At 36.4% G+C, this 15,688-nt stretch overlaps 1 protein-coding gene across 2 annotated transcripts in view; it reads left to right on the plus strand.

Moving 5' to 3' along the window:
- Positions 1–13,279, plus strand: part of LOC149775200 (protein unc-13 homolog D-like) — an 85,489-nt gene extending 72,210 nt beyond the window's left edge. For both annotated transcript variants that reach the window (XM_089943937.1, XM_089943936.1), the window contains exons 25-27: positions 4,458–4,620; positions 5,040–5,256; positions 7,706–13,279. In XM_089943937.1, coding sequence (XP_089800063.1) covers positions 4,458–4,620; positions 5,040–5,256; positions 7,706–7,840 — 515 coding nt within the window. In that variant the 3' untranslated portion in view covers positions 7,841–13,279. The remainder of the gene's footprint in view (positions 1–4,457; positions 4,621–5,039; positions 5,257–7,705) is intronic.
- The last annotated feature ends 2,409 nt before the right edge of the window (positions 13,280–15,688 follow it).

Raw genomic sequence — 15,688 nt, forward strand, 5'->3', positions numbered from 1 at the left:
TTTATTTTAAGTTCATTTCTTTGTTTCTATTTTTTATGCATTGCTATTTTATTAAATAAAACCTTTAAAAAAATGAAAGAAGTAGTTTTCATCTTTCAGCACTCTTGAATACAGAAAACTCAACTTCAGTAAATGAATTTCTGTTTTGTTCCAAACAAACAAATATAAAAAGAGGACGAGTCACAGAAGTGGAAAAATGCAAAGTCAGAATTCATTTCTAAGATTCTAAATGAAAATGGTTATAGTTGAAGTGCAGATGGGAAAGGAATGCGAGGAGAATTAATAAGAAATGCATTTCAGATGAAAAGGGAGCAGATGTACAAGCAAAATGCAAATTTAGAAGCATTACCCTATTCTTGCTGTGCAAATTGTGCCGGTTGATTGAATTACCCTCCTGAATTGCACCCACCTACATTTTATGACCAGACTTCCATGGCACCAATGATTTTGCATTCAGAATTAACAAACCTTAGGACAGTCACCATTCTAATATGGACAGCATATTGGTGCAAAAAATATCAAATTCATCATGCACAAGTGAACACTTAATGAGTTTGATAAAATCCCATTAATATTTGCTGACTCCTGGATTTTACACAATGACAATTGTTCCTAAACCTGATAATGTACCAAATTTTAATCCATACTTAGAGGTGAGTAATCCAATTATCCTTATTCCTGTGTGTTCCTTAGATGTCAGGTTTTGTCACTTTGATATTTATGGGTTATTAGTACTGAACACAATTTAACTTGCTAAAAAGGAAAAGGTTCTAGGATCCTTGCCAAGAAATGTGGTGCTGGAAAGGCTCAGGTAAATAGCATTGTCAAATACCAGGGCAACATGCTGAAGAAGTTGTAAACTGGAACGAAGAAAGAAAGAAGCTTGTAAAATGTTCATTGTCTCAGAAGACAATAAGGGCATATACTTTCTTACACTAAATGTAATTAATCTAAACTTACACAAGTTGATAAAAAGGGACTTGGTCCACTTTTCTGCAGAAACAGTTGAAAGGCAGTTACAAACATTCGAGATAGAAATGCTCGATCGCAAAGTCCTGAGCTTTTATTACAGTTTCCAACATATTATTGGATTCCCCAATACCTCCTCCAAGATTTCTCATAATTTTCCATCGGTAATCATCACTTCCAGATAACTGGAGCAGGAAAGTGTGGACATTTTGAACCTGAACATATTGCCACCTCATTCACAGCATGAATCTCGGATAAGAAAACTGATCCAAGAGATCATGTAACAGACGTTGGCTTCAGTGATTTTCTTTCTCAACTATTATCCTTTTTTTAGAATACTTACATGGTTCTGACTGGAGTTTGTTTTCATGGATTTTATCGGTACTATTAACAAAGTATTGACTATTATCATGCTAAGGAGACACCAAGGCAGTCAACCTCGGCTGGCCTGAGTGGGCATTGAGCCTCAGGCCATTGAGTCACAAGCCTAATGCTCCACCAGCTGTGCTACCATGACTTGTTGGAATATGATTTGAGAACTCGCTTCCTCTCTTTTGGCAGTCTAACACAAGTTCACCAGCATGCTGGAGCAAGCCAGAGTGAGTGTAAGTCGTGGCACCTGGAGTTTTCTGCCAACCTCACCAGAGTTTTCTGCAATCTGAATCTGTACCAGACATTAAATTCATCCACTCTCTCCTGGCTCCTGGACAGTCTGTTCAGATGGCCAGACTGGCTATTGCTAATTTTGATAATAGGTCAGTTGGTACAAGTCTGGTTGCAAACCAGCCAACCATTCAGTTATTTATCGCCTGTTACAGGGATGTGTCCAGTCAGTTAATCCATTTGTTTGTATCACCACAGACTCTACTTGGCTGCCATGATAATCCAAGATCAGTGAGTTGCCCTTTCATCGGACGGTCCAAGATCTGTGAGTTGCCCTTTCATTGGACGGGTCCTCATTTTACTGCTTACACTACCACTTCCCTTCCACCTGATATGATGTACAGAATGTGGAAGGCATGCCAAACAGGAACTAGCCACCAAGTGAGGACAATCTCGATCAGCTTGTGAACCCACTTCCTACGTTGGAGAGGATTGAGATTAGCTTCAGAAATGATCGAAGAGATCTGTTCTGTCTTTGATTGAGTGTGTGCCACCATCAGCTTCAAAATAGGCATACTGGATTAGTGTCTTTTGTGGATGTGGATGATGAAGACAATTATCCCTCCTTTCAACAGTGTTATAAGGTTGTGGAGATTGCTAATTGTCCAACAAGTTTTAGAACCCCTGTAACTTCAGATCCATCTCAGAAAGTTTGCTGTTTGTGTCATTCTTCACCTGCTGGTATAGAATACACTTGGACAGCTACTATATAGAAGTTCTCAGTTTGGACAAAGATGGACCATCATGTGTTTCAGGCAGTGTCAAAGTTGGTGAGAAGTATTGTAGCAGCCTCATTTTTGGTTGACGTGGCTTAGACTTGTAAACAAACCGGACAGCAATCATGCTTGGTAGACTGCCTGATGCAATACAAAACTTAACTGCATGGTTCGCTCCATGGGAACTGCCTCATGCAACCTGGTTATCAATAAACATAAAGGTTCTCCTTGCTTATATTTAATCAAGTTGGTGGTGCTATGATAGCTAACATTATATCTTCCCTTGCTTTCTCCCCTTCCAAGCATATCAGTCATCCTGACATGGCCTTTTTGACCCAGTACAATTTAATTCACCTTCTCCCCTGCTTCTGTTGTTGAATAAACTAAGTTGATCTCACAGAAGACATGGATTTCTGCAGAAGAATTTCTGCAACTACTTGGAAATGAGGATCTTGGCTGACTCATTATGTGCCTTCTGCAAATGTCTATCTTAGATGACTGGTACCACTTTTCCAGGTGTCATATTCCAGGAAGCCCTATTGTCCAAGCCAACTCATTATCAAGAAGAGGTCCAACTCTGTACACTGAGTGGCCTTCCATGCCAATCTTCCATCGGATTTACCTTGGGGGTCATCCAATAGGCAATCTTTCTGCAACCAGTTCCAAGAGTGATTCAGAAAATAAAGGATCAGATCTGCAGTTTGATTGCCCATCTTGGATGAGACAGGCCATGGGTTTGTGATCTACTCATTTGTCACCTCTTTCTGGACAGACTTCATACTCATCTCTTATCAGGAAAATCCCTATATGAATGAAGTTGAGTACTTCGGTCATGGAAAGGATCTTGTATATTGGAAGGCCTTCCACTTTTAAAGGTATGCAAATAGTGTGTGTTTCAGCACTGGTTCAGGATCATTGTGTCCTTCTTGGCCTCAATTCTGCAGCATGCCAGTTTATTTCCATGACTCAGAAATTAGAAGAAATAGCACTGTTTAGAGTTAAACAGTGCAACTCAATGATTAATTATGCCTTCTGACATCATGGAGGATATATATATATATATATATATAGAGAGAGATAGATAGATAGACCATGACAATGATGTCTAACTTTTGAATTGGCCCCAGTCACTTGTATTTTTCTACCAATGAAATTTTGTGTGGTTTCTTAGATGACTCCATTTCTGAAAATGTCTAGCCTTTTACCGCAACATTGCTAAAGCTGCCATTGTACAAGGCATTCTTCCTGATGACCTTGGCCTTGGCTTGGATGTACTGAATGCCCTTTTTGTCCAACCCAAACCCTAATCCATCTTCAGTTCCACTTAAGGTTCATTGATTCCGATGACACAAATAGGCTCAGAAAGTGATCATTTGCTCTGATTCCTTGCTTGACCCTTTGAGAGATGTGGTTCTGCAGAGAAGAGAACTAAGTCTGGTGTGTCCAGTGGCAATTGCCTAGCACAACTTGGTCACTAGCACGGGTTTATGGATCTGACCAGAAATTTCTTTGTTAAGAAAATGTCATAATGTTATCCTTTCTGTTTGTAAGGCTTAATGGTAACCATGTGCCAGTAGTAACTATCCAGTGCTGCCTTTAATTAAGAGAGGTGTGTAAAGGGTGACCAAGGTAGAATGATGCATTTCCTCCTTCTTTTACCTGTTCTCCTAATGTTAATGTGAATACTTAATTTATTCAATGGAGAATGGAAACTTCTGTTGTAAATTATATTTCTCTGGGAACCTTCTCACACCTCTCAACAGGCATGATCATCAGGTTGATTGAGCTTTGTCTTTTAAGGAGGACTAGATTTGGAAGTTAGCAGAAGTTCATTCCTCACATTTGATTGAATAAGTATTGTTAGAATAACGTAATTTACAATCAAAATGTGCATTTTCCAAGACCAGCATTTATACTTTTAATAAATGAAGTACAGATGAAGGCATGCGTGCATGCATCGATATATTAATAGATTTTACTTTGTACTGTACTGTAAGTTGTTACAGAACTTCCTGGATTAAATAAATACTTATTGATTCAGTACAAAATTACTATATAGATATTTAATGATTTTCCAATACCTAAGCAGGCTATCTCTTTGTATTTTAGTTGTCCAGGGCATGGATTTACCAGGTTTAGATCGGTCAGGACTTAGTGACCCATATGTGATTATCAGCCTTCAGCCACAAGTGATATTTAATGCCAGCAAGCCGCAGCAAACTCGTGTGGTGGAGAAAACCTGCAATCCTGTTTATAACACCACCTTTTCCTTGTAAGTTATTGTTTTATCCTTCTATTTGTTGGTTTCCTTTCATTCAGTTTGCTTCCATGAAACTGCAAGATGTCCTACCACCATGAAACTGCAAGATGTCCTACCACCAGGATCCTTATCAGCAATGAGTATCATAATCTGACTTTTATAAATGCAAGCATCTTATATCTGAATATGTGCTGGAAAGCTTTTTTGTCTTCTGATAGCTCCATTTGTTGCTTCAGTATATCATGAAATTGGAAAATTACTTAGATTTCACATCTTAGTCAAGAACAGCCTTTGAATTTAAGATGGAGTTCTGGTATTGAAAATGTTGTCAGAAGTAATTTTATTAAAAATTATGACAAAAATGAACACGTTATGCTCCTCATCTTTAATTCTGCACATATCCACCTGAGTTTTTCTGTTCATCTTTCCAGTCCAAATGCTCCAAAAGAGTTTTTGAAGAAGGAAGGGGCTGTGATTTTATTGACCGTGTTGGACCGTGACCAAATCGGTAGTGATGACTTCGCAGGAGAAATTGTGTTACGTCTGTCATCCATTCCCTGTATCAAGATGCATGAGACAGTTGACAGCACACCTGTTGTAATGATGCCAGTTAAGAGACCTAGCCATCCTCATGAGGGAGCCTTCCAGGTATATTAAGTTATATATTATATTTGGATAAATTTTGTTTATAAATAAATTCTCAGTACACGGTAAATAATAATATATGATAAAAATTTATCAATTGAAAAGGATAATCATGCCTATTTGTGACAACAATTTAAAAACTAAATACAGCTAAATAAGTTTTGTCAAGTGAAATTAGCATTTTAGCTTTATCCTTAATTAGTGTAATCATCATCAATGCATTCAGACATGAATAGTGTCAGTTGACTCTCACAACGATGCATGTAAGCATATCCATGAGAACATAATTAAGTACCAAATTGAGGAGAAAGGAAAACAAAAGGTAAAAGGGTTGCCCTTTTAGCATTCAGCACAAGCTTTCATCTCCGTGTGACACTTTCAGGAAATGGACAAGAAAATGAATGATTGTCACCAGACGAATCACATGGGCAATTCTCAACAATGACACTTTTTTTTCTTGGCCAAGTTTATTACAGGTGGTCATATGCCCTTATTTTCACAGGCAGGCATGGAGTGGAGAGTGAAGTACGTTTTCCCCAAGCTCTCCACCAATCGTCAGAGTCATGCCAGCACTCGCACCTCTCTGGGGACCCACTGGGAGCGCCAGACTAGTTTTTTGTCAGATTTAGAGTTCAGGAATTCTAATGCAAAGATGGCAACATTCCTAAATGACGTATCACAAAAACATTTGGCAAGTTGGTTTTGGTTCACAACATGAACAATCTTACCTCCTGCATATTGTGGTAAATAATATAATCAATGTAGAGAAGTCTGACCTTATCCCTTCTCAACATTTTATCCATCTAGTTAAGGAATCCATAATGCATATCTATTTGGCATCTTCCTTCCTAATGCATTGAAAGAATGGTTCATGGATTAGAGAATGCATCAACCAAAATGTTGATGTTGTACCTTAAAAATTGAACCACATCATATCCCAGTTCAGGACATCTCTGCCAAGATGGTGGCATTCCTGAATGACATGCTTCAAAAACATTTGGGAAGTATGGTTTTGATCAATACACAAACAGTCATACTCCCCTCACTTGCAGTTCAGTGTAGAAAAGCTGGACCTTATCCCTTTATTGACTATAGAAAACAATAATTATAAAATCTGTTGTGCAAACAATATGGAATAGTGTATGAAAAGTGTTGGCGTACATTTTAACTCTTTAACTACTGGTGCCAGTGTATAGCTCACTACTGTGCCAGGTTATACCTAGCTACTGGGGTAACTACTGCAGCCTACCGTATCTGATTTGTGGCCTGGCTATACCTGGCTTCTGGGGTAACTACTGCAACCTACTGTATCTGATTTGTGGGCTGGCTATACCTAGCTGCTGGGGTAACTACTGCAGCCTACTGTATCTGATTTGTGGGCTGGCTATACCTGGCTACTGGGGTAACTACTACAGCCTACTGTATCTGATTTGTGGGCTGACTACCAGAGCTTAATGCTGCTGCAGCCAAATGATAACTTTTTAGCTGATGATGTGGGGTAACTACTGCAGCCTACTGTATCTGATTTGTGGGCTGACTACCAGAGCCTAATGCTGCTGCAGCCAAATGATAACTTTTTAGCTGATGATATGGGGATATGGGCTAATTGTGTTAGTTATTTTCTGTATAATAAACTGATTTATAGACTAAAACCATGCACAAATAAATGTGATAACTACCTTATGTCTGTTTGATTCCTGTATCCTTCTAACATCCACAGTATTGATATAAAATCCATGAATATACAACACAAAACAGTTTGTAAACCCTAAAATTTGTATGTTAGTCTTTTATAGGAAGTTATTGGTCAAATATATACATGTAATTACAAGAAAATGTTTAACTAGTCGCTATGTTCTACTGTTTCCCAAGTATTTCCTCATGGTATCTAATGAAACATTTGTGTTTTATATCAAATTCATCTTCCGAAAACCCTGAAAATTTGGAACCCAAATCACTCTCATAAGCAGACGCCATTGTTACCACTGTAAACTTCAAACATATGTATTAACAAAATGGTGCTATAACATTGCAGAAAATCCCCGGATTTAGTAAGAACAATCATTTGTTAACTCGATTTTGATTAGTTGAATGTTCTTTTCCCTCCAAGTATTGACCAATAAGACCGATTGTAACATGAACATACAGTGCGGACCTATCTGTCATGGGGGTACAGAATACAAAACAACGCCTGTGTACATACTGGTCACTAGGACCAATACTGAATTTCTTAAGCGGCTGATGAATCAGTCACTCTCGAGGCAACTCATATTTATGTGGCAGATATGTCTGGCATCAGTAGTTAAAGAGTTAACAAAACAATATACATTGTTTATAAAAATTAGAACCAAATTTTGCTGTTTTCATATTTTTCTGGAGAAATAAAATTGTACTTTTGATAAATTCATGCAAAATACAAGATATAAGCTGATGATTTCATGATTCTTTTCAGGTGTTACATGAAAGAATTTCATGGGACAAAATGGCAAAGGCATTCGTGAATGAGAGGCTTCGTTTTATTGAACATCAACGAGAGAGAACAGACAAGCCCACCACAAAAACTGGATTTTTCTCATGGTTTTTCTAGGAAACTGGATTTAATTGTTTTATGTACAATGAAAATATGAAATCTTGAGCAAGAAAATAGGTGTAATATATTAAAGTGCTAAAACTGACAAACTGATTTCTGTCATCCAGAGAACCAATTATCTAAACAAAAACTTTGTTCCACATTGTGTCAGTAATGAGTTGGTGGTGGTGATAAAATCAATCAGTTTAATTTTCCTGGAAAGTAGGTAACAAGATACTGGTATACACCACTCTTGCTTCACGCTGCTATTACTTATTCTCAGCATTTCAAATGCTGTTAATAAGTAATTATTTTCACCATGGTAAAAGTATGTATGGAGGGAAGTGAATAAATATTTGTTGTAAAAGAAATTTAATCATGAATTTTCACCAACTGGACAGTTACATCTTAAATTTTACTTTGAATTAAAACTTGATCCCTAGAGGCAGATAAAACTATGTCAAGTTTTGTAAATTACAGTATATACCACAAGTTATTCCTTTGGTGAGACAAGCTCACATGTGATGTGATAGTGATCATCAATTTTAATTTCACCACATCATCAAGAGAAATTCATGTCTTGTGTCAAAATCTAGTTGTTCACAAAATATGGTTTGTGGAGGTTAGAAAAATAATCTTACCCATGTTTGCAGGTAGAATAGGAGAATCCAAACCGTTGTGACTATGACTTTTACTAGGGACTCTGCGAACCTCGTCCTTTGGCACAAATCTTATCCACCTTAGGATTTAGTTTCCTCTCAAGCCTTCTAATGATACAATTCATACTGTGAAGAGTGTGTCATGGTAACTTATGAATGGATGTTCACATTAGCCTATTAGTATTTCTTATTAATCAAAATAATTTTAACTTATTTCAAAGCTAATAAGCTATGTATATTGATATTATATTTCATTTTTGCATCAGTAATTTGATGACCTGACCTTATTGTTTGTAAGTGCAGTAGAGTTATCTCAGTCAGGCCATTGATGAAGGTGACCAATTTGTGGTAGGCTCATACATGTATCTTGTAGCTGTGATTAGTTATTTAGATCTGTTTTAGCTCATATGATTGTGTGATAAAATCAAGTGCCTTAGCCATTACATCATGTATTTGGGTCTAACAAGATAGGAGTACCTAGATTACATTATTTTAATTACAAATACCATCTATATTTGCTTGTAAGTCAGGTCAATCTACAAACAACAAAGAACAAGACCTGCTGTAGCATAGTGCACCTGCAGATCAGGGTCTATTTTGTTTGTTGTACTGATTACTCCTAGCAAGCTGCACATATCCAGATGTCTTGTCATATAAGTGAGTACATATGGTAGGTATAATTAATTTATCAGTTGCCACCAAAACAGTCAATTTGTGGAGTTTTCAAAACTTCACTAAAAATAGATAAAGTCTGAAAGATTCACATTTAGCTTTGAATTAACTTGTAAAAATCGAGTTGTAAATTTGAGGTTACTTGTGGATAACATCAGTGACCCTTATGGTTTTTATAGATGAACACTGTTGTGAAGACACCTATGCATGAGCTCTGATGTACACTTACAGTGGTTGTTTCAAAACAGTTTAATATGTTTTTGACCATCATTTTGCATAAAGTTTTAGAAACTTGAAGAAAAGAAAAAAAAATTGTTTCAGTGGCAATTGGTTAGTTATTTGTATACATTTGTAATTATAATATTGTAATCTAAGTATTCCTATCAGTTAAAAAAATTGGTTACACTGTATTGTTTCAGATGTGCTTATTGAAAATCATTTAGCCATAATACATGGTGTCAATCAAGGTACATAAACCTCAATTCTACAGATTTGAAGAGTTGGCAAATATTTGTGACATTATAGATTGTCAATGTGAAATTTGATATTATTGTAAATACTTGGTAGTCTTTTTTGCTAACTGCATGGAAAAACATACTGTTGTTTTAGTGTTCAAATTAGACATTTCAAATATACAGAGCCCATGCTGGAATAAAATTTATGGGCTAAGTGACTTCTCTCCCTGGCAGGTACTGGATTTCCTTTGACATATGTGTATTTTACCTCGCATATCTTTTGTATGCTTGAGAATTGTTGTGGCCTTATTAAGTTAACCTTCATTAAAAGTCCAGGCATATTGCTTACTGTCCCATTAGATCAGGTGATCTGAATGTATTGTCCCACACCCCATACATTGTTTTTTATTCCAATGCATAATTTTCAACACCTTTAGAACTATCTTGCTAATTGGGATAAAACTTGCTGTGAATGTTCAGGATGATTTAACATCTGTTGACTTCCATATCAGCTGGGCCTTCACTTTTAAAATCTTCTATGGAACCATTTTCACAATAGTGACAAAACTTTGCAATGTTCACACTGAAATAATCTACCAAAGTTTTGAGTCAGAGCTTCTATTTGCAACTAATTTATATTCTGTAGGAAACTATGTATAAAAAATATATATGTAGGACTTTGTGGAAACTGTACTGTGATTGACAATGCTGCTTGAGAAAAATAACCTATTACATGATCCAACAAATGCATCTCCATGTTCTAAATATCACCTACTTTGTTTTCATTGCAGCAGTGTGTACAATTCATTTTCAATAGCTTCTGAACCATTGGGGTTACTCTGCTATTTTGACCTGGGGTTTGTACACTATCTAAAAAAACTTGTACTGGATTTTGGCTTTTTTAAATTCAAGGCCTTGACATCCTTTAAAATTTACATTTTATTTTTTTTAAGTTCTTTAAAATCATTTTTTCTACCTTTAAAATTATTTGGAGCCATTTTTTGTCATACAGTTTTGGTTTTGTATTTGTCATTCTGTATATGATTTTCATTTTTACTGTACATATATCAGGGTATTGCCATATAGTATTGCAAATGGCTGCCATCACTGTTATTTAAATCACCATTTTAAATCATCTATTTTCTGTGAATCAAATTCAATTGCTTGGATTATTGTTGTGAATTAATTAGTGACAAACAGATTGAAAAATTGCATTTCATGGAGAAATGGACTACAGATGCTTGACAACTGACTTGTTCGCGATCAGTTTGCCATCACTAGTGTGGTAGAATTTGCAAAAATCAGGTATGCAGTATCCTTAATTCTGGCATATTTGAGGTCCAGGAATTTGTAATTTGAGGCCCTGGAAAGTCCATGAATTTCATTTGAGTGGAAGAAAACCCTATTGACAAGTCTTGGTACAGCTTGTTTTTAGTTTGTTTACTTCAGTGTATAAAAGAATTATCTCATTTTTTAAAATAAAGTTTAGTGTGACCCATGCATATGGTATATATACTCCCATCCAATTTCAGTTTTTGTTCAGTCTGTTTAAAATCGAGGTCTCTAATGTTACATAGGTCTGACAGGCACCAATATAAGTCGATATTTTGGCAACCAATGCAATTCCTGTTCCACTTATTTTCAGTTGCCTGTCAGATAAAAACATTCCATTTCATGTGAAAGCTGTAATTTGATTAGTGAATCAAAAAGGTCAACAGAACATGGCCTGTCATCAGTACTCATTAGATCTCCAGGATGATCTCATTTTTAATCAGACTGAGTTTCTCGGGTACCTCTTGTGTTGGCTCATCTGCCATATTGCTCAGGTACAGGTCTAGTGGAACTGAGAAAATATTGAATTTTCATATTGTAACATTTATATCCTGTATTTATTTTAAAGCCCACAAACCAAGGAAAAAAGTTAGCCTTGCATCAGTTTAGAAAAGACGTTTTTAAGAGCCCTGAAGAAATGTAACTTTCTGTGTTCTTTGGTATTTTGTATAGTGTTGATGGCACAGATTCCAGTGTTTGCATTTTTATCATCCCTTTCTCATGGAAAAGTCCTTACAAAAAAGTCTACAGCAGAGTCTCTCGAGCAGCTCCATTCATTTGGTCCATGGAAAGGTTTACAATAGTTGGCTAACAATACAGTCAACATTAGGAAAGATCATTTAGTGGTCTGCCAAGACCCTGAGCACTGTTCAAGTGGTCTGCACTGGTCTACAGCATTGATATGTGTAAAACAGATTCCCAGTTTTATAAAGCCTTTCTCATGTTAAAGTCCTAACAAATAAGTCTACAATACTGGCGTGTACAAAACATATTCCCAACACTTTTCTCATCATGTCAAACTCCTTACAAACAAGTTTAACTTTGTAACGCTTTTCACCTGTGAAAGTCCATATGAGTCTACAATACTGGTATACATTAGAGAGTATTCACTACCTTGTGCGTCTTTGATATGAAAGTTCATACAAATGAGTCTACAGTACTGGCATGTGTAAAATGTATTCCCAGCTGTAAAATACAGCCATTTTGTCCAGTTCTGCATGTTCGCTAATCCTGTGCACCAATATTATGCTTATTTTAAAACAGATTTATGGCTTGAACTGAATTCCACATTAAAACAAGTTTAACATGGATGTCATATTATACCTTTATGCACTTCTGGTTAATTACTGCTGAAACATTTTCAGCATTGCAGCAAAACAAAAACTATTTGTGGCAGCCATTTGTACCCCTATGTAACACCTCTTAAACAAAATAGACTTCATTTTTAGAATATGTGAGGTTAAGGTCAATGACCGACACTTTGATTTAGGGTAATATAAATAATCAATACAGTTCAAACAATACAATAATTATCCAGTAAAAGATAGACATTTGAAATCGGAAAACATGACTTACATATGAGTAAGGAAAAGTTTGATTTGGTGCTGAAAACAAAAATCTGAAGAAAATAAAACAGTGCATGACTACGAAATAATTTTCTAAAGCATGAGGAGTATGCCTGTTTCTTAAATTTTCTGAATTTTTTTAGTAAAACTGTATATGAATTGATTTTTTTATTTAAAGTGAAAGTAGATATTTTCAATGCAGTAAGCAAACCATCAGAATTTACTCCAAAGACAAATAATGGCATTATACAGTACTTTGGTGCACAGGATTACCCAACATCATGGCACTCAAATCTGCTTGTGCAGTATGTGATGGATGTAACTTATGTGCAGTTTAAACAGATAGAATCTTGCATGCGAGCTTAGTTCTTCTAACCCTGACGTGCAAAAGACAAATGATTCAACCCATTTTACTGCGGATTTTGCTTAATAGAACTACAGAATAATATCGTGAAAGGACTTTAAAATACATGCCGATTGTTTGTGCATTTTCCTTACCTGATGTCAAGAGGTGTTATTGTGTTACATAATACATGAAGATGTTTGTATACTAGCCTAATTAACACACTAGTCATGTCATATATTTATAAATATGTTACAAATTATTTTTATGCTTTTTTTATGATCATGATATGATGCAGAAATTTTCATTGAAATGAATCATTAAGTGAATTCACAAGTTATGTGCAATATCATTGTCTTTATATTTACCCATTTGTCCAGGAAATCATTTTTGCTTTTATTTATACTTTGCTAATAAAGGTTTTAAAGAGATCTTTTTAATGTAATTAAAAAACTGCATAATTATACTGTAATTCGTTTTATTTACAAATGAACTGATGTGTCCCAAATATGTCCATTATTTTTTTTTTGTTGTAAGTTATTTGTCCTGTTTACAAGTACAATGGAAATTTTACATACACATATCTACCTATTAAGAAGAATTGGAGACTTCATGTATTCTTAGAACTTTCTGACCGAGTCTCGGGCTTGGTCAGTGTGGATAAGTGAGATAGCTTGCCAGTGGTTTCCCCCGGGTCAGTGGTTTTCACAAGGCTTTCCTGTGTGCTCTTCCTCCACTGGTTATACTGGCCACCATGTAAAGCCTATTTTGTGCCGACCGCTCCAGTGGCCTAATGGTTAGAGTGTCCACCTCGGATGCAGGAGGTCGTGGGTTCGATCCCCGGCCAAGTCATGCCAAAGACTTATAAAAGTGGTACTAACAGCTGCCTCACTTGGTGCTCAGCATTAAGAGGTTAGTGTTAGGAATGGTCAGTCTGGTGTCAAGATAATGTGACTAGGTCGGACATCATGCTACGTGTCTGTGCCATAATGTCCCAGTGCTAGACATTACTATTAACTGCCACACTGCAGACATTGTAGCGATAAGACTGAAAAAAAAAAAAAAAACATTCTGATAATACTTTTCAAGCTCAGGTTAGCTGCGTGAATTTTGATATGTCACTGGAATTTAGCATGTTAGGAGATAACTTTATTGGTAATAGTCGTTCAAGATTTTTTTATTGCAATACTCAGTTGTAACTTGTCAGAATTTGGAACTTTATTTGTTTGATGTTTTTTCCCTTGAAAGTTCTAATACCAAGCCAGAGGTGTACAAAAATCGATTAAAGTATTTATACTGTTTAATATTGTGGGCAGTACTAAAGTACTGTGTGCAAGCCCAAGGTTTTTATAAAGAGATCACAATATCCAAGTGTCCAAGTGTGATTTTTAACAATAGCTTTAACAATTTTAGTCATATGACTATGATGTCTGCAGTGTGGCAGTTTATAGTGATATCTAGCACTTGGGGCATCATGCCACACACATGTAGCATGATGTCTCACCCAGTCACATTATCTTGACACCAGGCGAACCAGTCCTAACACTAACCTCTTAATGCTGAGCACAAAGAGAGGCAGCTACAAGTACCATTCTTATAAATCTCTGGGGTTCGAACATGCAACCTCCCACATCTGACCACTTAGGCCACTAGAGTAGTTCAGTATCCAATAGTACAATATACAATGTATACAATACTCTGTGGCTTTAATAACAAACTGTAATAAAACCGTTCTCAGATATAAGGAAATAAAGAAATCTGGTTTTGTTACCTTACCTGGCCAAAGACCAATTGCATATATGGTATGGCATTTTGTTTATCATGCATCAGCCATTGACCCTTTTTTGAATTCCATCAGATTTGGCATGTAAACTTATGTCATCAAGACCACAGAGGAATTTAGTTGTTAGCAACCGCCCTACATATTTATCAAGTGATCTTGCATCAGACTGACTGAGCTGGTGAACACTTGAGGCAATATTTCTGATCAGATTAGAGAAGCTTATGTTGTTGGGTTTACGCCATTTTTCAGCACAAGATAGGCCAGTATAAATGGTGGAGGAAGAACCTGGGAAAACCCCATATATAACCACCGACCCACGAGAAGCTACTGGCAAGCTTTCTCACATACCCACTTTGGCTGAACCCGAGACTCGAACCCATTCAGACAGAGGCGAGATGGCAATGATCTGTAATGATGAGCGCTGTAGCCCACTTGGCCACTCATGGCCCTTTGCATTTCGGTCATATTACGTATGCAGAGCAGAACGTTATCCAACCAGTAACATCCCCTTTGATAACGCATGTGTCTTTGATGAAGGTGCAATGCCAAAAGTAAACTCTATCTCTTTAGAAGCTTATGTAATAAAGATTTTAATTATGAACATACTGAGATGATATTGCAAAATTATGAGCAACATCCACACATACTGAAATACCCCCACATACCGAGATGATATTGCAAAATTACGAGCTACATCCACACATACTGCAATACCCAAACATACTGAGATGATATTGCAAAATTATGAGCCACATCCACACATACTGAGATCATATTGCAACTGACTGGCTGAAATTGTGAACACTGGAGAGGTCATTTCTGATGAGATTTGATTTGATATGCATGCCTATATCATCAAGATCTTTGGCCTGTTCAGTCATAAGCAATATTCATATTAACAAGGTGATCTTGCATCTGATTGACTGAGCTTATAAATACATTAAAGGCCATATTTCCGATCAGATTTGATATGCTAGCTTATATCATGAAGATCTCATCTGAGTTGTGAATAATATACTGGCTACACCCCAAAGGAGGTTCACAAGGGCAAATCTGC

This window comes from Sinohyriopsis cumingii, chromosome 19 (assembly GCF_028554795.1).
Source record: "Sinohyriopsis cumingii isolate HCF-2022 chromosome 19, ASM2855479v2, whole genome shotgun sequence".
Lineage (NCBI taxonomy): Eukaryota > Metazoa > Mollusca > Bivalvia > Unionida > Unionidae > Sinohyriopsis > Sinohyriopsis cumingii.